Consider the following 27,775-nt stretch of genomic DNA (forward strand, 5'->3'; position numbering starts at 1 on the left):
TCACAAGGAGAACATATCCCTGGTCCCATTCAGGCAGCTGTCAAATTTTAAAGCAAGCACCGCCTAGTCAAGACACGGCATTCATGAGTTTCAAGTATAAGGAGAGAGATTGTCTGCTGATTCTTTCAAGGTTACAATGCTGACTCTTGAAAACAATTACAAAGCTGAGTAAACTGGGCTCAACTGGAAAGCCTTGCTCAGAAAAACTTGTGCTACATGTCGTGCATTTGCTCCTTAAATAAGCAAGTGTCACATTACTGCTAATGCTACCGGTAGCCACTTATTACCTGTGCGCTCTCTCTCTCTCTCTCTCTCTCTCTCTCTCTCTCTCTCTCTCTGTGTCTCTCTGTCTGTCTGTCTGTGTGTGTGTGTGTGTGTGTGTGTGTGTGTGTGTGTGTGTGTGTGTGTGTCACACCGTTTAACACACAGTTACATTATTCAGTTTGTTGAAGCATTTTTCCTTCGGTGTGGTCATTATTAGTCACATAACACAATTATTTTGCGAGAACATTGGCATGTATACGATAAGCAGACACACACTGATACTGATGCAGTTCGGAGAACTGTTACAGTTCTTCCCTTTTGCCTATTTAATTCTATTTTGTGAACACCTCCCATAACGCAGTGTTCATACTTGAAAAATGTTTCTGAACCGTATCATGTTAATGAGTCTGTCTCAAGTAGCTGAAGTTAACACTTGCCAAAGGATGCTTTTATTTATGAAACGAATATGACTTTGGTTAAATTTTCCTTGTGTTTATAAGTTACAAGAGGAGTATCCTGTTACTGTTCTTCTAGTGAATATGTACCACTCACTTTTGTTTTCAGCTCACTTCTTACTGGTTCAAGGCTAAGTATGCATGCATTTTTGAGTGGGTTTTAAGAGGTCGAAGTGTAGGGAGATGTGTGATTGAACTGAATATTTTAAGCTATTAATGTTTCAGTGGGTGCAAGGAATCAGAGCACGATATTTAAACCAATTATGCTACATACAGGCTATTTGGAATTGCCTGTTACAAACTTTCAGGACTTGTAGAGGGAGTGAGTAGATAACATTTTGAATAGGAACTCTTATCTGGGAATGTGCCATTACCATCCTGTGCCGGTTTCATTTCAGATGTGTAACGTGTCAATGTCTGCCGAGGGAAGGAGTAAAGGGTCAAGAGTTGCTTGTCGTGATATGCAGTAGTGTAGGCAGGATTACAATTGCTACGTCAAGACGGTCACCTATGTCGGTTAATGTCTGCCTTGCTGCTATGTATCTGCAATATAGTAAATGAATGTAAGTTCACTGGAGACTGTGTTCTGAATTCGCGAAACAGCACTTTCTGGGCAAATGAAACCCTCATGCCACACGTGTTCAGGGATTTCATCACTGGTTTGCTATCAGTTTGCGGCCAGGTATTCTTGATGTTCATGTGATTAGGCCAAACCTCCTTGCACTTGATCTTCCTACAAAACATGGTGGACCAGTTCTTGGAAGCTGTGCACTGAATGTACATCAGGAAATTTGGTTTCAGCATGATGATGCCTGCTGACAAGAGTTCTGGCCACTTCACTAGAGATTGAAGAGAGACCATGTGGAATAGTGTGTGTCTACGATAATCTGCTTTCTATGTACAATGTCAGTGGTCGCCACATCGAGCCACTGTTGTAATGCATCAGTACTGTTCTGCGTGTACAATATGCAAGGTTCCACGTTGTTTTGGAATAATATAAACATGTAATATTTTAAGTGTTAATACAAGCCAATGTGCTTAAGTGATATATAATGTTTTTGTTATGTCCTTTCAGTTTGTTACCTATTAATCATATTGTCATGCCTAATTCAATTCATAAAGTAGAAGTGGATGACTTAAACATCTGAACTGAAAGAGTCATAGGACGGAACATTGTTTCTGGGCATGGATTCTTATTCAAAATATTATATATTCACTCCCCTTGTAACAGGAATTTCCGAACACACTATGTAATCTACTTTTTGTGGTGTCTTGAATTTTAATAGCAGTCCTAAAATCATATTTTCATTATTTTTGTAAGAATACCAAGAAGTGATGTTAACTGAAAGTTGCACTGTTTGACAATAATAATAATAATAATAATAATAATAACAATAATATTGAGAGATGCATATATTTGCAGTAAGTCTTAAGACTGGAAAATTTCCGCACTTTTTTCCAACGTACTCTCTGCTTACTGAAGTATAGTCAGAGCAGAATTTGAAATTATTGTCAAAGAAACATACAAGAAACAAATTGCAATGTCGAAGTTGCACTTGTTTCTTGTCACTGCTGATATCATTGTTAATAGGACATAGAGCACTAATTTTCCATCTTTACCGCCGCATGTTTTTTCCATTGCCTGTAGACTCAGGCTTACCTTTCATACCCTTTCTAATTTTCTCCTAGTTACACAGAACTGAGTTGTCATACATACAAGTATCTAAATTTCACCTTTCCTTAATTCCTACTGTGCCTACCCCTTTGACCAAATATTCCAGCATAATCATTTGAAAAGTTGTTTCTTATTTTCACCCTGAACTGAAGTAACACTCTTGCTGCATGAGATCTTTCCTTATTAAACAACTTGTTTGTACTTAGGGAAACCACGCTGCCAACCTGGAAAGACACGTTTGGCGCAGGCACATTCACGAACATGAGCAGCTCTCCGCGATGAAGCGTGACCTACGCAGCTCAGCAGATTGGTCCCAGCTGTGCTGTTAGTAGTATGTTGTCATAAACAGTGCACTCTTGAGTTGATGCTCTGAATAAGTGTGAATGGGAGACAGCTAATCATATCAGGGCTAGAAAGCAGACTGTAAAGTATTTAATCCTTGATTCAGACTTTAATAATTGCTTACAATGAATACACAGTTACAGGAAGTTTGAATGTATTACCATCCTTGTGTGTAGTAACTAGCAGTACCTACAACCTAACGCATTGCCAGTGGTAAAAGGATTATTCCTTAATAATAACACTTGCAGTTGTACTATAGTCTTCAGAACAATGTCGCAAGACAAGTTATATCTTGAGAGAGTGTCGTCTCATCTCATGATTGTTCCCCAGGTAACGTTTAAACAGTTAAGTGTGATTTCCTAAATTGATAGCCTCTCTTTATTTTACAACACACATTATATCATAAAATTGCTATAATGAAAAATTCTATCAATCAGTTTCTCATTGTGATAAACTCCTGTGGCAGTTTTCCATCAGTCGGTCATTTATGGAGCATTTGAGTTGGTTTGCTTACGTCCTTCTGAATGATAGGTTTTAATCAACCCTTTTACAAGACTTGTAAGCACCAATGCAGTGTACATACACAATGACAGGTAGGGCCTAGATGCTAAGTAATAAGAGCATATAAACCACGTATGGCAAAATTGCTTGTCATGCACTTTTTGGAATGCACATTGAACATTAGCATATAATTTTCAAGCATCTGTCATTATTTCTTTTACTGAAATACAAATTGTAGTGTGATGATTTGGGTGGACAAAAATATTGTTTAGGCAGGGAGGTGGAGTGTTTGTTTTTGCAATACATGAGCGCACAACAGATTTACTTTTACATGAAACTCTTTAAATTGTCTGTTGTCATTCTTGACAAGATTTTGTGAAGTTCAGGAAGTTGCAGAAAAAAGAAGTCTTAAGAGCATTGAGTACAAATATTCCAAGTCCCAAGACTTAAACACCACCTGAATCCTTTCATTTTCTCTTCATAGAACATCCTAAAATATCAACTAATTTGGAACAACACATGGCCCACTGTTTGAATCCAAATCTTACCTGGTTTTGTGGAAATAAATTCTTTCAGATAATGGTGTCAGGAATATCAAACAATTTGCTCGTTATTGCTCCCGCTATAAGAATGAACTCTAAATTTCATTAAATTCTCATTCACCAAGGCCATCAAGGGACAAATTTCAAGTTTTCCATTCACCAGCTGTGATTCTGTTCAAATGCATTATCTGGAAATGAAGTGGTGCCTTCACTTAACTGTTATCTGTTTTGGCTCATACACTGTTGTATGCTTCTTATACCGAAGTCCTGGCCTTCATTCCAATACTGCTGATCCTGTGGGAAAGCATGGTATCCAATGAATAGATAAAGGATTTTTAGACATATTGCTCCATACTGGATAACTCAAAGCTATGATTATTGTTCTGTGTAGCATATTGGATGCTTTGACTGGTAATAAAGTTCAGTACTTGTTCATAAAAAAAATTTTCAAAGCACTCAGCTACAGACATTGCCACTAAATTGCATTTGTGGTGTTCACTTTCTGCCATATCAAGGTAGGTTTTGTTGTAGGCTGCGTATTCTGTCGTCTGATTGGAAGTGATTTTCTTCTTGGGGTGGTGTGCGTTTTCCTCATCCTGTGTATCTTCACAAGTGTGAACGTCCAAGGTACCTGGCACATCAGCTGGAAGATTATCTTCAAATGTTTTATCACAGACAGACACCTCATCTACGTGATCTGGAGGGAGATTGATGATGTCAGTGGTCTCATTTGTTTCATCTCCATCCTGACCATCAGAAGCAGCCATGAAATTGTGGTCATTCACAATTTCTTCAATTTTCATTACAGAAATCATTTTATAGTGATTCATTGTGGCTGGGGAGAAAAGAAACAAAGTATTGTTTTACGGAGGGTTACCTGCCAGGAATTCCAAATGAGGATAGAAATTGTGTGTCCTCAAGGGAGAAGAAAATAAGCCTTGGAGATAAGTAATATGTGAACTTCTTACAAAACAGTTACAGAACACTCCTGAGACTTAATCCAAGGCATTGGCCCTTAATTTAATCATCAGAACAGTATGTCAGAATTATAACCTATTACTAGCAAATACCTCCAGTATTTGAAGTTTTTGAGATTAAGCTTTTTAGGATGTAATCTGTACTGTACAGGGTACAGTACACTTCTCGGCAACATATCGGTTAATTCCATATTGCTTATGTGATGGTGCCCGTGAAAATTTGACTGGTCATGAGACCACTCTTTGTTGTGTAAGGTTATTGGTTATTGATGATGTTATTTCATAATAGAATATAACATGCACAGAATCATTTGTGAGTAAGTTTAGTACAGGCATTACGTAAGCACGTGCACAGGCATAAAACGATCTGTGCACACTGTTAGTCTCTTTCTGCAGCCTGATGTGATAATGTTCTGTTCTAGACCGATCAGATAGCTAAATTCAGCATTATTATTGTCATCCATGCAAAGTGGTTACTTGCGAAGCAGGATATTTGAACAGACCGCTGGAAATTATTGATTATAATGGTGAACTGTTGCTGTTGGGGTAAACAGACAAAAATCTGTACTTTCTACTCAGATAACCATGCCAGAGTCTACACATTTGTTTGTGCAGTGTGAAGCATTTGATAAGATAGCTACTTGTCAAAACAAATAAACCACACATCACACTTTTTGGACCCTAAGAAAGTACTTTGCCCCCCACCCCTCCACAATTTTAATGCTTTAATCATCTGCTTAATTTAGCAACCGACAGTTGACTCTGTTCTTGTACACGCATTTTGAAACTGTTTCTTACATAATTTATTGTACATAGCTCTTACTAATGAATCATAGCTGGAAATTTTTTCTTTTCTCACAAATGGTTATTTTTTGTTGCTGTGATCTGATAACTTGAGAACGACTTTTATTTATCGAAATGAACCTTACATACACAGAGCCACAAGAATGTTTTATTTCCAATATTTACAGTTCCGCAGCAGATGCCAGGGACGAGTGGAGGCCCAGGAGGAGGGGGAGGTGGTGCAGGTGGAGGTGGTCAGCAGTCTGCGAAGCAGTCGGTTGGGCAGCAGATGGCAATGCTTAAGAAGCAAATTGGGCAGCCAGGCACAATGCAGCAGCACGGTGCCAACAAGGCTACAGGCCCGCCTCGGCGTGCAGTGAGCCCGTCCCCACCGCAGTCGCCACAAGTGGCCCCTCCGGAGGTTTGCCTGCGTTGGAACAGCTATCACTCAAACATGCAAGCCACTTTCCCCAGCTTGCTGACCAATGAGCAATTTGTTGATGTGACGCTGGCGTGTGAAGGGCGCAGCATAAAATGTCACAAGGTATTTTCTTACATTCCTCACATTATTGTAGGAGGTTTAGGGGGAAATTGTGCGACAGCACCAACAGTTTGATTAAAAATTTCAGTATGTTGGATAATTAACATCACAGTAACTGACCATTTATCTGAACCCAGTGAAACAGTTGAGAAGTTAAAGCTATAAGGGGGGTTCAAAAAGTTTCTGTCTGAGGGAATTACTGCAGCATTATGCAGTGTAGCATGTCTCTGATGTGGGTATGGAAGTACTAACATTAGGCAAGGAATTAGTGTAGCCTTCATGTTTTGGCACTGTGTGTGTGTGTGTGTGTGTGTGTGTGTGTGTGTGTGTGTGTGTGTAAGTGGGGAAATGTGAACTATGGCGACGGTATTAAAAATGTGTCCAAATAGGACCAGTGTGCTATTATTCTTTCCTTGGCTACCGAAGGATGAATATCGATAGACATCCATTAAAGAATGTAGAACCTGTCTGCGGCAGCATGTATGTCTAAAACCGCCATTGTCAGATGGTGCGCTCACGAGGGTTGCTGCCGCTATATGATAATGCATGCCTCTGTATCGCAAATGTAACTCTGAAGGTACTCCAACTCAAGTGGGAGACATCCAAGCACCTGCCGTATAGTTATGATCTCTCCCAGTGAGATTATGATGCCTTCGGTCCCTTAAACAAGGCTTTGAAGGGTCAACAATTTCTTGTGGACAGAGATGTGTAGCAGGCAGTTATGGACTTCTTTACGCAGCAGGATGCTGCCGTTTTACCAAACGGATATCTTCAACCTGATGTGTTGGTGGAATGATTACCTCACTGCTCACAGTGATTTTTCCTGATCAGCTTTCTCCTTGTGGACTATATGGCCTTCAGACAGATGCTTTTTGATTTTACCTTATACTTGTAATGGGAACGATTTAATAATTTAAATAAATTTTAAAGCATCTCTGATTAGAATGTGGAATGATATTTCAGAAGCTACTCCCACTGAATCATAATTTTTTGGGTTCAACAAATTGATAAGCTTTTTTCCTCTACAGGTCATCTTGTCAGCTTGCAGTTCGTACTTTGAAGGACTGTTAAGTGAAAACCCATGCCAGCACCCAATTGTACTGATGAAGGATCTGCGTTATTGGGAAGTGCAGGCACTTGTTGACTTCATGTATAGGGGAGAAGTCAATGTTGGTCAAGACAAGTTACCCTCATTGCTTGCTGCTGCAGAGGCTCTCCAAATCAAAGGTATTTCCTTGCCTCTATTAACTGGTTATTGCAGAGGATTGTGTTGGCAATAAAGCAATTAACTTAATGAAACAGAAAACTAACTTTACTGTGAAATAAATACCAAAATAAATGCATTTTTTACCCCCCTCTCTCAAAGAATCATCTTTGAAAACAAAATTTGCTGCTGGTTAACATTGCCCCATGCATTGTAACACATGGATCCTTTTTGGCATGCTGCCCACATTTTTGTCGAGATGCTGCTGCTCGAGTGTGCCTTGGTCATTGACAGTGACTCATTAGAAATGACTCGGTATGTGTGTGTTCATGTGGCTATGAATTGCTAGTCAGTTGGTTCCAAACATGTTCCGTTGGATTTGTGTCTGCACATACTGCAGGCAATCGATTTATAGTTACTTGAAGATTTTCACAAAAGTGCATGTCGTATTCGTGCATTATCTTGTATAAGACGAACCTTTAGCTGAAACGTTGAATGAGAAGTATGATAGCATTTTGAAAGATGCTATCCTGATGCAGCTCAGCCCTAAAATTGGTGCAGTTACATAAAATGTACTTGTAAAGGTGGAAGAAGAAAGCATTCAGTGACAAAATATTGACAAAATACATTAAATGCACATCGAAAAAAATGGAGAGGTTAACGCGTCGAAATATCTATAACATATTTTTCAGTAAAAAGAAACTGAATCTGCCAAATGTGGCTGCAGAATATCTAGTTCATATTACTTTGATATTTGAGTGCAAACTGACTTGCTGTAAACATGAAAGTATTATTAAGTGGACAAGACGGCAGATGACTGTACTATAGGAATTTATGAAAATTGTTTTGAAATACAGAAGTACTGATACAGTTATTGACAGTCTTGTTTTAAATGACAAATAATATTGTATTATATCTGTTACATCACCCAGTTAATCATCAACCAAATATCCAACTGGTGCAAGGAGACCTCAAGGTGGCATCAGTGCATGAAAATGTAATGAAAATAAGTGAACATCTAGCTTGTCAGTAAAATAATGAATTACAATGGATGTGTCGGTATTCAGAAATGCATATATAAATGTTAAAATCAGTATATTGGTATTCCAGCCATAAGATAAAACAAAGTGTATGAAGTTGTATGCAAAATGACAGGAAATGTATTTTGCATGTAACAGTTTTGCAGAGAGAAGCATAAGTGTGTAAATTAAAATATGTAATATACATATATGCTACCAATACAATGGAACCTAGCTTAATGAGCATCTCCCAAAATCACAATTCGCGATGCTTTGAGTAATGAGTGACAATGATTTCACAGTTTAGTGTGACATTACCAACTGTTTGTGTACGGCTGGTAAAATGTTCAGCAGAACGAACACCTTTCATTGTTGGCAATGGCATATGAACAATGTCTTCAGGACTGCAATCTGGGTTTAGTGCTCTCTCTGGTATCATCTTAGTGCAGCTTGTGATAACACGTTTTTCTAAACTGGGATTCATACAGTGTTTTTTGTGTGTGCAAATTTTAATTACCTTCATAGAAATGTCTCCAAAGATCGTCACAAGACGACGACCACAAGAGAAAGAAAATTACCTTGGAAATGAAACACACAATCATTGAAAAACTTGAACATGGTGTGAGCGTTGCTGATGCATTAAGCACATACAATCGGTCTACATAAACTATTTACACTATCCTCAAGGACAAGATGAAGGAGAGACATGTTTCAAAGGGAGTGACAAAAGTATCTAAACAACAGTTTCATATTCAGGATGATGATGGAAGATTGCTCCTTATATGGATAAATGAAAAGAAATTGCAAGGAGACTGTCGTTTGTGAGAAGATGAGAATGATTTTCATCGTCCTCATTAAGGTGACGCCAGGATCATCTGTGGTTGAAGTCGTGAGTGATTCGGGAAGTTTAAGAGAAGAACCGGCATACCACAGAATTGCAAGGCACGAGGAAGCAGCCAGCTCTGACACACAGGCAGCAGAGAGCTTCATCAGCAACTACAGATGCTCATAGATTCCGAGGGAGATTTTTAATTGTGAGGAGACAGGTCTGTTTTGGAAAAACGCCGAAGCTTACGTTTATAACAGCGGAGGAGAATGCATTTCCCAGTCACAAGCCAATGGAAAACTGTCTCATGCTGCTATTAGGTGCCAATGCAGCAGTGATTTGAAAATTAAACTGCTGCTAGTTTAGGACTGAGAAACTCGATGAACCTTCAAGAAGTGTTAAGTCCAGAAGAGCAGGTTAAATGTGATGTGGAGATTCAACAAGAAGTCATAGGTGACACATGATGTTTTTTTGTGATTGGTTCAATGAAGTATTTGGTTCTTCGGTGAAAAACTTTGCTTGAGATGAATCTGCCCCTCTATGCCTCACTTGTTTTGGACAATGCTCCTGCCCATTCTCCAGGCTACAAGACCACCTCCTTGAAGAATTTCAATTCATCAAGACCCAATTTCTGCCTCCCAGCACAACTCTGTTACTCCAACCTATGGGCCTGCAGGTTGTTTCTAACTAAAAGAAGTTCTACACTGAAGCACTCTTCGAGTGTTGCTTTGAGTTGAGTGAAGCTACCAATCTCTCTCTCTCTCTCTCTCTCTCTCTCTCTCTCTCTCTCTCTCTCTCTCTCTCTCTCTCGGAGAATTTTGCAAATATCACGTCAACATCGTTGCCTGCGTCAAGATGATTGAAAAGGCATGGGAATGGGCTACCTAGGGAACTCTCACTTTTGCTTGGACCAAGCTTTGGCTAGAGTATGTTGTCGATTTTGACTTTTAGGCATGTGAGTCAGTACCTGTGGGAGCCTGAAGTCAATAAGATTGTGTCTTTGGCCAAGAGCATAGGACTCGAAGTGGACAATGATGATAGCAATAAGCTTGTGGAAGATCACAGCCAAGAAATAACTGCTGAAGAGCTTATGAAGTTAGTGTGTTTCACAGCAAGAAGTTGAGGTGGAGGTGGTAAGAGCAAAGCAGCAATCTTGTGCTGCAATAAAAGCATGGGAATAGGTTGCATCGTACATTGAAAATCATCACCCCAATAAAGCAGTGGTTATGCGTGCTACAAATTTGACAATAATGCTGTGTTGCATTTTCGCCATCTGTTCAAGCATTGGCAGGAACAAAAGACTACAGGTAGCTTCCTAGTAAAAAAGAATTATTTACATATCGTGAATAATAAAGTACATAATTTTCTTTGAATAAATGGCGTGAATAAGATGGAACTTACGGTAGTTTTACTGCATGGAACGCATTATTGTATTTTACATTAATTTATATGTGTTAAATGGTTTTGGGTAATGAGTGTGTTGCACTAATAGTAAGATTCTGGAACGAATTACGCTTGCTATGTGAGGTTGCACTGTATACTGATTTTAACATTTGTAAATGTGCATTACCGGTTATTAAATTACATGTATGTTGTAATCAATTATTTTATTGAAGAGCTACATCTTACTCATTTTAGTAATATTTTTATACATTGACGCCACCTTGCAGTGATAATTTTTGGCAATCTTCTTGCACCAGATGAATATTTGGTAGATAATGAACTGAGTGATGTAATTGCTTCTTCAGTTTGTAGGACGTATATTTTATTTAATTGTACCAGTGATATTTCACTGATATCCTTCATGTATTTCTCTTGTAGAGCCATTGAGAATGATGTAAGGCTGAAAAGCAGAAGACAGTTTAAAATTAAGACGGTGGTCGACACTAATATTTTTTTTTAGTACAGTAAAAATGGCCATAAAGCATTTATGCATTTTGCTGCTGCAACTGTTTACTGTCATGATAATTCATTGTAGTAATATTGTTTTAACTTTTCTTGCAGTGTAAGAAACAGTCAATTAAACCCCTAAGCGTCTGACGGTTGTTTCGAGAGTTCATGTGTAGTGCCCAGGAGGCCCAAGCTATTGCAGATAATTCTTCCTTCCTGGGCTGCGTTTCCTCCCCCATGCTCACTCCTCTTCCTCCCCGATACTCAATCCTTCCCCACTGTCCCCTCCTCCCCCTTTTTCAGTGTTATTTCTTACGTCAACCTGGCTATCCACCTGGTAGCCTGTATTCTGTGCAGTTTTGTTTCCCTTGCTTTTTCTCTTTCATCTTTTTTTGCATTCTTGGTTCCACTTTGGGGTTTGACCTCCACTTCCAAATTTTTTTTCTGTAGTGCAAGTCATTTGGGGAATAACTGCCTCCCTAGTGTCGCTGGCTTGGAGTGAAACTCTTTCCCCACAAATTGGTCTGTAGTAGGACACATGGTGAAACATTCACCGCAACAAAGCCACTACTTTTTGTGCAAAATATCGAAGACAAGTTTGGTGAAGTGGAGTGTCTTAGTAAGATGTGGTTAGGTTCCCTGTTGATCAAAGCTGCTGCTGCTGCCAAATCTGCTGCTCTTCTTGCTTTTGAGTGTCTTGGCAATGTCCTACAATCTATTACACCTCACCAGGCTCTGAATATATCTGAAATGATGGGGCATTTTTGAAGGACAGTCGCACCGATATTGGCACCTTTATTCTGTCTTTAGAGAGAGATAACCCTACCAGAGATCATCAAGGTTGTGTGTTAACAGTCTGAAGTGAAGCCATATGTCCCGCCACCCATGAAGTGCTTTCGGTGCTTGCATTTCAGGCACATCTTCCCGATGGATGGCAGACCGTCTGTGTGCTGACTGGACACCCTCTCCATGAGGGAGCCCGTGTGTTCCACCACCTGTTCTTGTAAATTGTCACGACTGTCACTCTCCACACTCACCAAATTGCCCAGCTTACAAAAAAAAGAAGAGTAATAACTAAGAGTATATGTCGCTGGATCGTGTCGGTTACGCTGAGGCTTGTCAAAAATTTGTCCGACTCCACCCTGTGTGGATGACTTCTCCATTTGCCTCTGTTATGTCCTTTCCCCCTTTTCCTCAAATCAGTCTCATCCTGCTCTCCTCTCCCCCTCCCCTGTGGTTGCCATGCTCTCCCCAGTGGTTACTGCTCTCTTTCACAGGCCAAAGAAGTGTCCCCCTTCTTTGGTGTTGGGCCAAGGGCACCCTTCACTCTTTGGTGGGTTGCTGCTTGGTTACCGTGGGGCCCCAACCTTTGCAGCATCTTTCCTCTGCTACACTGTGTGTCTGTCCTCTTGTTACTCTTTTTCCCCTCCCTTGGGGAAAATGTCTGGGATGTTTTTGGGAATGTGTTCCACATTTTCGGTAGCTGACATGAGAACAATCCCAACACTGATATTCATTCGTTTCCTTCTTTCCTTGTTCCCTTTCTATTAACCTTCCTCCGCTATGGTATTTGAAGTTCCTCTTGATCTTCTTCCTCTCCGAGGCCGGCCCACATGTCTGATGCGTGATGGGTGACTGGGTAACATACAAATCCCAGCCCCGGCTCAACAAGTATGCTGCAGTAAATCCCATTATTGTTCAGATAGGTGTTGATGCAATTGACCCATGAAATCGTGCTCTCGCTCACGAAGTGGCACTTTGCTTTTGCACACGGCTTCTGATTCTCAAGCACAACAACTGCTTCCTCCTGAGATTGTCCCGTGAATCTCGATGAGCGGGCTATCCGGGTGAAAGAAAAATTGCCTTACCCGGTCGCTTGCAAATTTTTGGCTAGTCAGAAATCTTGTGTTCAATGATCTGGCACGTACAGGACTCATCTTCGTGAAGGACGTGGCCCCCACAGGCATGCTACCTCAAATTTTGTACCATGGTTGTAAAATTGCCCATTGTCGCGGTAGCATCCCTGTCTCATCCTCCAGCTCTGCAACAAGCCACCAAACCTTCACCTCACAGGGCGAAGTCACCCGCTACACAACCGGCAAACCAGAAAGGACAGAAGGAATGCTCTCGCAAGGACTTATTACAATCCCCCCGCCTCCAGCCAACAAACATCTGAGCTGTCGTCCGCCAACCAGAAAGGCTCAAAAATATCAAACAAATGTAAATGTTCTTCTTCTTTGGCGGCTCTGAGATCCCCTTCAATGGTGTCACTGCATGATATCCTCATCTGACTGACCTCTGTGTTGCTGGTGTGCACCACCACACTCTGCAGCTTCGAGGTAACACCCATTCATTTTTCCGTCCTTCCTTATGCCCATAATGATTCTCCTCCAATGGAACATTCACGACCATAGATCCAAGAGTGAGGACTTACAGCTGCTTTTGAAATAGCAGCAAACAAACTTGCATCCTCACGACCGCCTGGAGCTCTCACATTTCTGTACATTTCGCTTTGATCCCCCCCCCCTTCCCCGAAGGATGGCATTCATCTTGTGGGGAGTCATGCTGCTCATCTGGGATGATGTTCATAGTCAAACAATCTGACTATCCCTTTCCAAGCTCTTGCAGTCAGAGTCTGCATTTTCCTTCCTCATTTCACCTTTTCAGTTTGTACTGTTTACATCCCTCAGTCATTTGGTGTCACCAGGGCAGACTTCCTCCACCTTATTGGGCAACTCCCTAACCCCTTTCTGCTGCTTGGTGACTTCTGTGTGCACCATCCTCCATAAGGCTCTCCCAGAATCTGGCTGACGCCAGTCAACTTAATCTCGTCTCCCTTAACACAGGAGCACCCAAGTTCCTTTCACACCCATCGCTCACGTATTCCCATTTGGACCTCTCCTCCTACACTGTCCAGCTTGTCCATCGTCTTGAGTGGTCTGCTGGTGACCATTTCCCATGTGCTATCCCTTTGCTGACTCCTACCCTACCCTACCCTATCCTACCTTACCTATGTGCACACAAATGGCTGCTTTCCAAGGCTGGCTGGAGGCCTTACTCCTCCCTGGCAGCCTTCAACAAACCACATGTCCCTCGTTGTGATGACCAGGTAGAATATCGTACAAACATTATCCTTACCACCGCAGAAAGTTCCATTCCTCCCACTTCCTCTTTACCGCGCCGTGTCCAGTTCCCTTGATAGACAGAGGCGTGCAGCGATGCAATTTGCATGTGGAGACACTCCGCATTTTTCAACAGTTATTGTACAATGGCAAACTGCGTTCTTTATAAATAAATGCGTGCACAGTGTCATCGCGTTATTCGGGATAGCAGTAAAGCTAGCTGGATTTCCTTAACTATTTAACAGTTCCATTCCCACTTTGTGTGGGCCACCTCCTACACCTTTCTGGGACCAAGGTCTATACCCCAATTTCTGGCCTTGACCGTAGCAGATAATTTCTTACTGGACCCTATTGCTATCTCCAACACTTTGTGCCACTATTTTGCATAGATTTCGAGCTCCACTCCGTATCACCCTGCCTTCCTCCATTGGAAAGGAGTGGAGAGGGCTCAGGCAATACCCATCTCTTCTCACAATCGCGAGTGCTACAATGCTGCCTTTGCTATCTCAATGCCCCGCCCCAATGCCCAATGATGATCGCATTCAGATGTTGCAGAACCTTTCTCCTGCAGGCAAACACTTGCTTCTTCATACATACAATCGCATCTGAGCAGAGGGTACGTTTTCCAAATGCTGGCGTGAAGTCGCTGTCATACCTGTACCTAAGCCCGTTAAGAAAAAACGCCTTCCTTCTAGCTACCGCCCCATTTCTCTCACCAGCTGTGTTTGCAAGGTGATGGAACGTATGATTGATGCCCGTCTGGTATGGTGGCTGAAGTCTCATAATTTACTAACTACTACACACTGTGTATTTCGAGCGTGCCACTCTGCAGTTGGCCATCTTGTCACTTTGTCAACCTGTATTATCAATGGTTTTCTGCAGAAATACTAGATAATGGCTGTGTTTTTCAATTTGGAAAAACGCTAAGACTCCTGCTTCAGGATTGGTATCCTCTTTTTCTCTGTACATGTGGGGGTTCTGTGACTACATGCCCTGTTTCCTTCAGGAATTTTTAAAAGACAAGATTTTCCAAGGTATGTGGGGGTTCTGCCATGTTGGACACCTTTATCCAGGAAAATGGCGTGCCTGAAGCTTCCATCCCTACTGTCGTCCTCCTCTTCACTATTATCCCTGTTATGGCCTGTCTCCAGCCAAGCATCTCTGGCTCCCTTTTCGTTGATGATTTTGCCATGTATTGCGGTTCACCACGGACTTGTCTCCTTGAGCAGGGTCTCAAGCATTGTCTCCATCCTCTTTACTCGTGGAGCATTGACAATGGCTTTTGCTTTTCCACTGACAAAACCGAATTTCTGGCAGCACAACTGGTTCTTTCCACCATCTTTACATCTTGGGCCTGTTGCTCTTACATTGGTTTAAACTAAAAAATTTCTGGGGCTTATGCTCGATAGAAAACTTTCTGCTACTCCCACATGTCTTACCTGGTCGCTGGCTTCCTCGATGTTCTACGTGTCCTCAGTAGTAGTTCACGAGGAGCAGATCGGACCACCCTCCTCCATTTGTACAGGCCCCATGTCCGTTTGAAACTAGACTATGGGTGTTTTGTTTACGCATCTGCACGTCTGTCCCTTTTACACCGCCTCAGTAGCATCCACCATCGTGGCATCCGTTTGGTGACAGGCATCTTTTACACTAGCCTGGTTGAGAGTCTGTCTGCAGGACCTGCCCATAGAACACTTGTCATTCTGCCGTATTTTTCCAGTATTGGTTTCCGGAGTATTTACTGCGGAACTATTCGCCCTGTATCAGTCCATGCAGTGCATCTGAATACACAGGCTTTTCAGTTACATTACCTGCTCCGACACTCTGTGCTCTTCAGAGCCTTTGTGTGCTGCACACTGTCCATCACTTAGTGCAACGGGTCCAGGAAAGCTTGTCACTTTCTCACTCTTCATGGAGCCACTGTGACATTTATGTGGATTTCTGGTCACGTAGGTCTGATAGGAAATGAGGCTGTACGACAAAGACAATTTAATTTTTAGTTCTGGATCACCGTTTCTCTATGGTATATTTTATGGACCTTTCCCAAAGTCCCTGTTCCGTCGATTGGGCTTAATGTTGTAGTCGTTTTTAATTCCTTTTCTGTCTTCCTGTTCTATGGTTCTGACATGGGTGCATATGATCCTAGTTGTTTTTGTGCCACAAAACAAAACAAAACAAACCAAACAAACATTCTTCCCCCTACACCTCTCAGGCTGAAGGCCTGATACAACAATTTGGCCACGACACACAGTCTGTGCACCCCAAGGTCACCCGCTCTGTTTGTTCTGTATCTTGCAGAAACCAGCTCTCTGGGCCCTGCCCTCCTCAATCTATGAAAGAGAACAAAAAGAAACTTAAGTCCCAGAACAAGTTTGTGGTGGTTGAACTGATGCATAGAGGCAAAGTTGATTTAGTGGAAACCATTTTGTTCTGTGTGGATTGTCACAGCCTTCCCAGCTGTCCAAAAATTCAGCTTATATTTCTGTTTCATTCGACTTGGGTAATTTGTAGGTAAGTCATCACATGATTGTGTTGACTGTAAGCGAACAATATGATGCAGTTCAGTGCTGTGTGTCTCATGATGGTGAAGTTACATCAACTGAGCAGCCAACTTCACATGGTGACAACCCTTCTCGTCGTAAAGTGACAAGGCACATGTGACCTATTTAGCAAATGACCTGTCAAGCTTGTTGACAGGAAGAATAACATACGCAAGCCATGTTGTTTAATTTGTAATTAGAGATACAGTGCCTTCTACTGAGCTGTGCTGAGAATGCAGGTTTACTTCTATTGCTTGTACTAAGTGACTATATGAAGTGGTTTCCCATAGTCAAAAGAATATATATGGGCGATGCAAAACTGTTTTTAGCTGTCCAGTTTCCAAATCCCTACCGGGAAAAAGGCAATGTTATGATAGAAGCATATGCTTTTAGTGCAAGTAAATGTAATGAATGGTTCATTATATCTAGTTCCCGACAGAACCTATTTACAGTAATCGGTGTGTCCAAAAAATAATTTTAAGTTTCCCTGTGATTCATGCATATCCATATTCATGAATCCTTTATATTTGGAGGAAATAAAAATGAAAATTAAATAATGTGTCTCATAGTTTGACTGTTATGATATATCGTATGTGATATGTTGCACAGGATTAGCAGGACCTGCCTCCACTCCATCCTCACAAGATGAAGATTCAATGCCCGCAACTATTGAGGATTTTCTGGATGAGCAAGTGCCGTCTCCCATAACTGAGAGGCGCATGCGGAAGCGCAGAATGATGGGTTCTCCACAGCAGCAGCCTATAAGGGTAATTTACAATGCATGTTACGCACCTAATCATTAATATTTATACTGTGATTCCATTGTTGTACTGAGTGAAGTAGTGCAGTGGTTAGCACACTGGACTCGCATTAAGGACGACGACGCTTCAAACCCAAGCCCGGCCGTCCAGATTGAAGTTTTCCGTGATTTCCCCAAATCGCTCCAGGCAAATGCTTGGACAGTTCCTTTGAAAGGACACTGGCAATTTCCTTCCCCATTCTTGATGACACAATTAAGAGTTTATCTCTGTCTCTAATGACTTCAATGACGATGAGACGTTAAACTCAATTTTCCTTCTTTCCTATTTGCGCTCTCTCTCTCTCTCTCTCTCTCTCTCTCTCTCTCTCTCTCTCTCTCTCTCTCTCTCTCTCTTGTGTGTACACACGCGCCCTTCCTTCCTTCTTGGGTATAGAGCGTACCGTGCTTACTGTTATCCCTAATGTTGTGCCTTACTCTGCAGCAGTGGTCATTAAAATACAGTACACATTTAACAACATTGGCTGACCATTGTTGTATAAAGGGCATTGAAAAAAGAAACGAGCTGAGTCTGGAATGTGCAAACGGGGTACAGGAGGGTAATATCCTGGTGTGTGTAATGAGGTGTGGTTCCAACCAGAGCGTGGAAGTTCACAGCCCGTTGCTAGAGGGCACAGGTGCATGTCACATGATTATACAGAGCTAGCTGCAGCATGCATCAATCGTCCAAGGCTGCCAATTGCATTGCAAACAGTGACACGGAGATGTCAAAAGAAGAGCAAAGAGGTGTTGTTCGGTTTTTTGACAGCTGAAGGAGTAGGGGATTGGACATTTATAGACGAATGTCACAAGTGTACTGCAAGCACTGCATGTCCCTTGCAATGGTCAAGGCGTAGCACAAGCACTTCAGGGAAGGACAATTGTTAGCTGATGACGCACGGTCTAGAGCACCACATTGATCACCAATGACTGGTGGATGCACTCATTATCCAGGACTGCCAAGTGACAGTGAAAGTCATAAACACCACGGTTGTATTGAGGGTCGGAAGTGTTCACACCATCATGAAGGAACGATTGCATATGCGTGAAGTGTGTGCCCAATGGATGCCTCACAGTCTTCAGCCACACCAGGAAGCATGTCGAATTGCTCACTGTCTTGCTCATCTGCAGCACTATGCTTGGGAAGGGACTGCCACTGCATGACGGAGGGTACCCTGTACAACTAGTCATTCCCTTTTCTGTCACACTTGCATTTAGAGCAAGGGAAAAACTACTGTGTATTTGCCTCTGTATGAGCCCCAATTTCTTGTATTTTATTTTCATGGTCCCTACGTGGAATGTATGTTGGTGGCAGTAGGTTGTTGGTGGCAGTAGGTTCATCCTACAGTCGGCTTTAAACGTCAGTTCTCTAAACTTTTATCAGTAGTGTACTTTGAAATGAATGTCTTCTTTCCTCCAGGGGCCGGCCGTGGTGGCCGAGCGGTTCTGGGTGCTTCAGTCCGGAACCGCACGACTGCTACGGTCGCAGGTTCGAATCCTGTCTCGGGCACGGATGTTTGTGATGTCCTTAGGTTAGTTAGGTTTAAGTAGTTCTGAGTCTAGGGACTGATGACCTCAGATGTTAAGTCCCAAAGTGTTCAGAGCCATTTGAACCATTTTTTCCTCCAGGTATTCCCACTTCTGCTCCCAAAGCATGTCCATTAGCACATACATGCTGATCGAACCTACTGATAACAAATCTAGCAGCTTGCCTCTGAATTGCTTCGGTGTCTTCTTTCAATCCGACCTGGTGTGGATCCCAACAATTCAGCAATATTCGAGAACAGATCGCACTACCATCCTATATGTGGTATCCTTTACAGATGAATCACACTTTCCTAAAATTCTCTCAGTAAACCAAAGTCAGCCTTCCAGATCAGAGTCCTCACATGCTCATTCCATTTCATATCGCTTTGCAACATTATGCCCAGATATTTAAATGACATGATTGTGTCAAGCAGAACACTACTAATGCTCTGTCCAAACATTATGTGTTCGTTTTTACTACTCATCCGCATTAAATTGCATTTTTCTACTTTTAAGAGCCAGCTGCCTTTGATCACACCAACTAAAAATTTTGTCTAGGTCATCTTGTATCAACCTACAGTTGCTTATCTTCGACATCTTCCTGTACACCACAGCAGCATCAGCGAACAGCCACGGATTGCTGCCCACCCTGTCTGCCAGATTATTTAAGTATATAGAAAATTAGCAGTACCCCTATCGCACTTCCCTGGGGCACTCCTGTCTCCTATGAACACTCACTGTTGAGTACAACAAGAAAGACCACAAAGGAGATCCAATTTCAGTACCCTACAAGAAAAAGCTGTATTTTTTAGAGATGAGTAAAAGGAAGGTGACAATAATTTTACTGCAATTTAGGATGATTCGATTGATGGAAGAACTGATACGGCATAAAGCAGCTTGAAATTCGTGGTGAAAACTTTTCTATGGATTTTCTGACTATTACACAATTTTGAGAGGAATTAGGAAAAATTATACAAGGTAAAATTCTGCCTCCTGATCAACTGTATAAATGTGATGAAACCAGGCTAAATTATAAAATGCTCTGGGCTACAAAAACATGTAAAGAGAGATCAATAGTTCTTGCTGCATTGAATGCAAGCGGAGACCATAAACTGAAGCTATGGTAATATGGGAGTCAGCTGAGTCTAGAGCTTCAAGAAATACCGCTGCTTTGTCACTGCCTGTTACACATGTACACCAAGAATCTACTTAGATAGACACAAATAATTTTTAAGAAGTGGTTTTTGAAGATTCTGTTAAAGAGACCCAAAGATACCTAAAGAAAGTTCTCGCCTTCCAAAGCAACCTTAACACTTGACAATGTTGGTTCAGAACTTCATGATGAAGAATGATGATGGGACAGTATTTGCTTATTTTTATCTCTGAACATGAAGAGTTTAATACAGTCTGTCGATTTATAGTGCTTGAAAAAACTGCATTGTCGTCATTCGGATCAGATGCTTCTGCAAACAAAAGTTGAAGGGACCATCAACAAATACCTGGGGGGAGAAAAAAACTATGATAAAAGATGTGGTTTGTTGTATAGCTGATGCATGGCCTGAAATAAAGGCGGACACACTAAAAAAGTCTTGGACCAGATTTTACAGAATGAAATGGATACCTTCAGCACAGACGAAGATGACCTATTGTTGGCAGGACTGATGAAAAAGCTTGCTGGATGTGAAAAAGTGAATGCGAGTGATGTTTCAGATTGGATTAACAGTGATTAACAGTTAGAAGTGGCCGATACTTGCAGTTGTTAAAATGGTTAGTGAACCCACTGAAGACAGTGGCAATGTGGAATTGCCTGAAGAAACTACCATTGACCACTCACACTGAATGTTTGGCAGCGCTAGATGTGGCATTGCTTTATATCAAGCAGCAAGCGGAAGCTACTCCTACTGACACCATGCTTTCTAGAAAATGGCGCGTCATTGCTGCTAAAAAAAATGGAGGTTCTATTTTTAAATGGCTATAAACAACATCTTTAAAATGTAACTTGTATTTTTGCAACTTGGAAATGTGTGCACATACAATTTCATGAAACATACGTATATACTATATTGTTCTTTTTTTAAAAATCATTATTGTGCTCATTAAACATTTGCTCATTATTTAACCATTTTGAAGATTATCAATTTATTTGTACATTATCTCTCTTCCTTGTAATCAAGACTTCAGATAGGGCCTTCCCCAGGTAGTACTAAGCAATTGCAGAACATGATAAATGTACTGGTGGAATATATCTGCATTTTCAATGCACCTCCACCTTGTCATTTTTATAGAGCATTGTATGCTCGCTTTGCAAAATCAAATGGTTTTTAGGTGGTCTAGAACATAGTCTTTGTAATGAAAACAGTGTAAAAGAATTTATGGACAACACTTTTTTGCAAATATGGGACAAAAACAGCCATTTTTGGTGTTTTTTTAGTAATGAAAATCACCACCTTTGCCCATAACATCTATTGGAAAGTAATAGGAAAATGTAATTTTATAAGACCTTGTATTGGTAAGTTATTAGTTCAAAGTTTTAGGATTATCCCACAATTATTTCTGGAGATAAACGGGGTATATATGCCCCAACAGAACTGGATAATCTGGAAAGAACCTGGAAATTTTTTAGAATTCCAGGAATTTTTCAGTTTTGGTTTAGAGTTAAATTTTTGTAATTTTTACTGATCTAAGAAAAAATTTCACTTAAGCCTGCTGCTGTAGGATAATACTGCAGCAATAAACAAGAGAATAAAACCAAAACACAGTTTTAGCTGCAAAGAAAATGTAGCGTTTACAGCAACAAGACAGTGTGCCAAGTGTCTGCTGATAGCAAAATGTGCCAACAGCTTCAAAAACACTTAGTAACAAAAACTGCTTTTTGGTGTGTGTGGCATCACAACTGTTTACTTTTATAACAGATGACAGGAAAATATTGCGAATGAGGGGGTTGAGAAGCATTACTTTCAAAGTAAATTTCCTATCATGCTGTATGACTTCAGTTAAAAAGTGCATGTGCCATGAATTTATTAAATAACGGAGTATTTGGTTGTCATTCAAAACTTAACATTTTGAGGAACAGCCACTTAGAAAATTTTTGGATCCAGAAGACCATCCATTGGTGCCATTATTAAAATATTACTGGCACATTTGTCTCTGACATATCTTATGTCCTGCATGTATCAAAAAATGGAAACTCCAGGTGGGAATATCAACAGTGTAGGAAAACATAGATTCTCCTTACCATAAAGGAGAGACATTAAATCACAGACAGGCACAATTAAGACACTGAAAAAAGCTTTTGGCCTCAGCCTTCATCAGCCAAGGGGAAACACACCATTCATACACACAAGCAAGCACACTTTACTCACACATGACCATCAACTCCGGCAGCTCGGGCCAGAATGCGGCATCACATGAATGGAAGCAGCAGTCTGGAGGTGGGAAGGGGAACGGATAGTAGTGTAAGAGGGGGGGAGGGCCGTCAGAGAGGAACATTATCTGGTGGAGTGTGTAGGGCCTAGCTTGCCAACAGGTGCAGCATCATGAGGTTGTGGGAAGGTGAAAGAAGGAAGAGCGTTATTATCTACCAAGTCCTTGCCAAGTCTTTTGATGCTTGTTGTGTACATGTATCATACATAAAGTGCGAAAATGCTAGGGAGTATCCTGTACAGCTTAAAATGTTATTTCCCAGAGTTGACATTTTACACTATTTTTTTAAATCCCTTGAAAACTGTGAAAGTGGGGTTTCACTGTATTTCTGGATTATTCCTAACACTTCAGTTTTCTCATCAACATCCCGTTTTCTTTTACATATTTTGGTTATATAGATATGATGACAGATTTGATAAGCTTGTCTCAATGATTTTGGCAACACAGATTTTGTTGCTGATTGGACAGCAAACGTCCATCCGTGTTTCTTGTTTCTGCAAATGCAGAATTGTCACATGGTGATGGGATACCCAATTCCTTCTGGTGTTGTGAAGTTTGTAATCCAACTCTGTGATGCACTATGGTGAATCTCCTTACTTACTTGAAAATGAAGAGGAAAACATTGGAGTGCACAACAAGAAGCATTTGATAGTGGCTACCGCACAATTACTGAGGTGGGCAGTGTCATAAACGAGATAATTTAACGACCTGATCGCTATTGGTATTCGATGCAGTTACAGCTCTAAAAATGCATCACCTGAAACTGCCACATTAAAGTGTCCACATTTACCAACTTTTGAAAGCCAGCAGGCAAAATTTTTTTTTCTTTTTTTCGTGTTTCTGTAGGATGCTAGGTCCCATTACTAAGTACTTAGCATTACGCAGCATGTGTTTTACACAGACATGACCCTTCAGCCACCCACAATTGGTGCAGCAATAGCATCAATGCACTCATACGTTTTTGTGTGAGTTCGCTTTTTATTTTGCGAACACGTTCTCATGCTTCTTACGACTTATCTTTCCAAATTTGGCTTCGTTAGATGATGTGCAATACCAGTAAACAAAAGTTGATCAAATTTTAAATATTTGTGTAGAAAATAAAGCTTAATCTGGGTAGTATTCACTATGAAATAGCATTTATTAGGTAATTTTGCATTTTCATTTTGAGGCAACTCACATTTATTGCAAAATATGAATGTTGCAGTACCCTAGTAGTAATTAAGTCTGCTTAATGAGTTTCACCATTGAACGATACTACAGAGGTAATGGATTATGCAGCAACTAATCATATTTGTAAGAAGTTATTGTATGTAGTGTTGTTCGCCCACAGCTAAGGGAAATAGGTGGGCTAAATAATTATTCCCTGACAGTTTGTTTACTTTCTTTCTATGATAACATTTCTGGCAGTACTGCATACTTTTGATGCCCTCATTCTATAAATTACTTATCTGCATCTTTTTTCTACTGTTTTATTGTTCCTGGGCCATACTAGCTTCGTTAGATATATTTCAATGTGTGATTTTACATTTGCCTTCAGGAGCCAAATTCTTCCTTCCTCACGGAGGAGAGAGGCATTATTTGGGAAAAGTTAAAAAGGACACAACAGGAGGTTGCCTGCCATCCTGGGGACTCTTGAATTACCTATCTATTTCCAGCCTTCTGTATGATATCCCTATCTTCTTCCCATGGAAAGAACTATTAGGTTTGAAAATAAGGATAGTGTAAGTACATTTATAGGTGTCTGTCGGCAGTACTGACATTTCCCTTAGTGAAAGTAAGCACTGGTTAGCAATTCTCTTTCATGATCTTACTGTTTTCTTGAGTGAATTTCTCTTTTAACCCTTGCAGTACCAAGGAGGGGTGCATTGTTTTGTATCCACCTTTCATAAACATTGTAATTTAGTAGTGCATTTTATAATTTAAAATTCTGAGAAAAATATTTATTGTTTGTAATGAATTCTTCTACCAGATTCTACAGTTATTTTATGTTTTTCCACTCAAAGATAATCTGAAGATTTAAGTATAATGAAAGCAGTCATAAAGTGTCAAACCTCCCCCCATAGTTGATGTGGCTTTGGACAACAAATGTCTTATTCCGTAAGTAATAGCACTGCAGAAATGTAGAACACCTGGACATCAAATTTCTCTATGCAGATGGCAATGTTGGTCTCAATGTTCCCTTTCTCTTCAGTTTCTGGTTGTTTGTTTGTTCTTTCTTATTAAGTGGAATTTTGTCCAGTGTTAAGATACAACTGTGATTGAAAATGTACTGATGTTCTCTTACTGAGAGAGAGAGATAGTACAGATTTTAGAATAGTCTACAGATTCTGAAATTGAATTTGATGATAGATGAAGTGAATTTGATGATACTGATGAAGTGGTGATTGAATCTGGAGAGGAATCTCTTGTGTGCGAGGATATGGACAGTGGTGGACTATAGACTGACTGAAGATGATCTCTGGCGACCTGGTGGAACTGATCATGACCCAGATGTTGAGGTTAGTGACAAATCCATTACAATCACTGGAAAAGTTCATACATCGAAACCATGTCTCATTATACTGTGGGTAGCTCAAAATGTGGAGAAAGAGTGGGAAATAAGGACAGGTAATATGACAAGTTTGCTGCAATATGAGAAGTATTTGATAAGATGATTGAATTACTGCCAAGATATTTTGCTGGGATGCACTCTGTTACTGATGAAATGTTCCATGGGAGGTGCCCCCTTAACCCTTCAGCTGCTACACACGAGCTATTTAAATTTCATGCTGAGTGGGGCTTCATTATTGCTGTACTGCTTGCCAAATGCTAATGCTTGTGCTGATAGATGATGGTCTGAATGCTGTGAAATGCTTACTACTGATTTGAATAAACCTATTAGCAAGATTTGCAAAAATAAAATTTTTCAGCTGTCTTGATGTGTCTGCTTGATCAAGGACTGGGTTCTTTTCGCTGTTCGTCATAGTTACTGTGCTGCATCAAGTAAAGTAAAACATTGCACTCTATTTTAAAGAATTTGCAGAAGCAAAATCACATTGCACAAACTTCGTATATGGTTGATTTTATCTCGCACTTCGCAATATATGAAATGTAAATAAGGTCTCGAAATTTTATTTAAAATTGTGCGCACAACGATATCTCATTTTGTTCTCGAGTTACTGATTTTTATATCTGACGGGCGGTTTTGCATGACATGCCCATTTCTGTCCCTGTGAATTGAGAATTGTGTGGTCATACCAGTAAACAGTTCAAGATAGTGAAATGAGGTTTTTTTTTTTTTTGCAAATGATAGCACACAAAGCACATATGTTGTATGATAAGCACTCAAAATGTTTTTAGTCTCAGAGTTCTGGAACTTCCTTGTCTGCAGTAGTGAGAGGTTGGTGATTCAGAAAGCATACAGATGTCAATGGCTCTATAGGGAAAAAAAAAGTGGCACATGTAGACACATGTCCATAGCATCTGTGGAAAGGCAGAGCAGGATGTGTATACACGTCCACAGCAGTGAAAGCATTAATACATATTCATGAAGGAAAAATCTGGGAGGTATGGAATACTTAGCATACCTGGTGAGCATATATCTATCAGCATGGGTCATATGCAGGGAAGAAAAATGATGGCATGGAACAATTCAGATGCAGCTGTGGTGAAATGAAATGCCTGGTTGTTTCTTCACGTACTTCAGGGAGCAGTGTCACCACAGACAGATATTACACTTCAGTTGATTTGGCCAAAGATCTACCAAGAAATCAGAAGCTAACACTCTTTGGAACATCACAAGCTGATACGAAACATACGCATCAAGAACTGAAGCCTATCTCAAGAATAGAACTATATTCTAGTAAATTTGCATTCAATGATTCTAGTGTGGGACATTTCCAATCACAGTTGTTTCTTATATCCCCTGTGAAGAACCCAAAAGAAGCTTCTGTTGCTATCATCTCAACGTTGACATTGCAATTGACAATAAGAAGAAGACAGTCATGAATTTATATTATAATGAGACCAAAGACTGCATTGACACAGCCAGAAGGTGGCCACTGCATTATTTTCTTTACCCTTGTGACCATAGCAGTGGCATATTGTTATACATTGCTTCCACTCAACTTCCTGGATTGGAGTAAGGAAAAACCTAATAGACAATGGCTTTCCCTTCAAGAACTAAGACAACAACTCATGAAACCACACTTTGAAGAAAAGGCAACAATGCTGTAGGACTGCAAAAGTTTGTGATGTCAGCCACGGATGGTGTTCACGGATGGAAAATTAAGTGGAACTTTGGCACAAAGGAAGCTCATAGAGTTAAAGCTGGTCATTTGTGTATAAGTGAAAGCAAGTCAAAAAGAAAAAAACTCCAACAAAGTGATAAAGCAGCTATCTGTAACAGTTGTAAACACAGCAATAAAACTGTTAGACAGCATTTTCCAGGTGTGAAGTATATTCCAGAAAAAAAGGTTGATAATTTCTCTCAGAAAGTGTTACGTGAACTATTTCTATATTACCTAAAATATTTGTAATACTTTTGAATCATAGTAAACTGTAGTACTTCTATAATGACTTTCACTACCAATTTAGAGGTGATATTGCTCAAGATAATAAGACTAAAGAAAGTTAAATGATTAAATAAATGAAAAATACCAAATTTGTGTTCAAGACAGTGACTCTGTAAAGAATGTGTTCATGAAAGTCAAAACAATTAAAGAAATTTGTATTTTTAATCTTTTGTTGTAGGCAAAAAGCACACCCACTCCCTCCCCCAGTAGTATACATTATTGAAAATACATTATTGCAAGGGTTAATGCAATTGATAACATTTGTAAAGAAAACAAATTATTCTAGATAGCTCGGGGCTGGAACCAAGATTATAATTAAGTTTACTCTCCTATGTTACAGCCACAGCACATTCAACAGCAGCAGCAGCAGCACCACCACCAGCAGCAGCAACAGCAACAGCACCAGCAGTTACAGCAGCAGCAGCATCAACAGCAGCATCAACAGCAGCATCAACATCAGCAACGCCATCAGCAGTTACAGAGCCATTCTCAGCCACATCCACAACCCCAGCCCCAACGACATGTCTCTCTCCCATCCTCCACCTCATCTGTAGGACAATCATCCTTGGGAAGAGTTCAGAGACAGCAGCAGCCTCAGCAGCTCCCAGCTCGCAACCCTCCTAACTCCATACCATCCACCTCAGGTTACAGGCACGAACAGCCAATGTCTGAAGCTGCCCCTCCACGAAAGCAACGGAGATCTGAACCGCTACCAGTGAGTTTGTTGCTTTAGAGGAAATATTAAATTCCACTTGTTATTCATGTCTAATGATGAAACTATTGTGTTCGATTCTG

At 40.6% G+C, this 27,775-nt stretch overlaps 1 protein-coding gene across 17 annotated transcripts in view; it reads left to right on the forward strand.

The window, feature by feature from the left end:
- Positions 1-27,775, forward strand: part of LOC126419898 (protein bric-a-brac 1-like) — a 459,260-nt gene that overhangs the window by 427,384 nt on the left and 4,101 nt on the right. For 15 of the 17 annotated variants that reach the window (XM_050087166.1, XM_050087172.1, XM_050087164.1 and 12 more), the window contains 4 exons: positions 5,728-6,083; positions 7,109-7,307; positions 17,291-17,448; positions 27,321-27,695. In XM_050087166.1, the coding sequence (XP_049943123.1) occupies positions 5,728-6,083; positions 7,109-7,307; positions 17,291-17,448; positions 27,321-27,695 (1,088 nt within the window). Of the gene's footprint in view, positions 1-2,600; positions 2,719-5,727; positions 6,084-7,108; positions 7,308-17,290; positions 17,449-27,320; positions 27,696-27,775 lie in introns of all 17 variants that reach the window. The other 2 variants (XM_050087167.1, XM_050087177.1) reach the window with 1 other exon arrangement.

This window comes from Schistocerca serialis, chromosome 9 (assembly GCF_023864345.2).
Source record: "Schistocerca serialis cubense isolate TAMUIC-IGC-003099 chromosome 9, iqSchSeri2.2, whole genome shotgun sequence".
NCBI lineage: Eukaryota > Metazoa > Arthropoda > Insecta > Orthoptera > Acrididae > Schistocerca > Schistocerca serialis.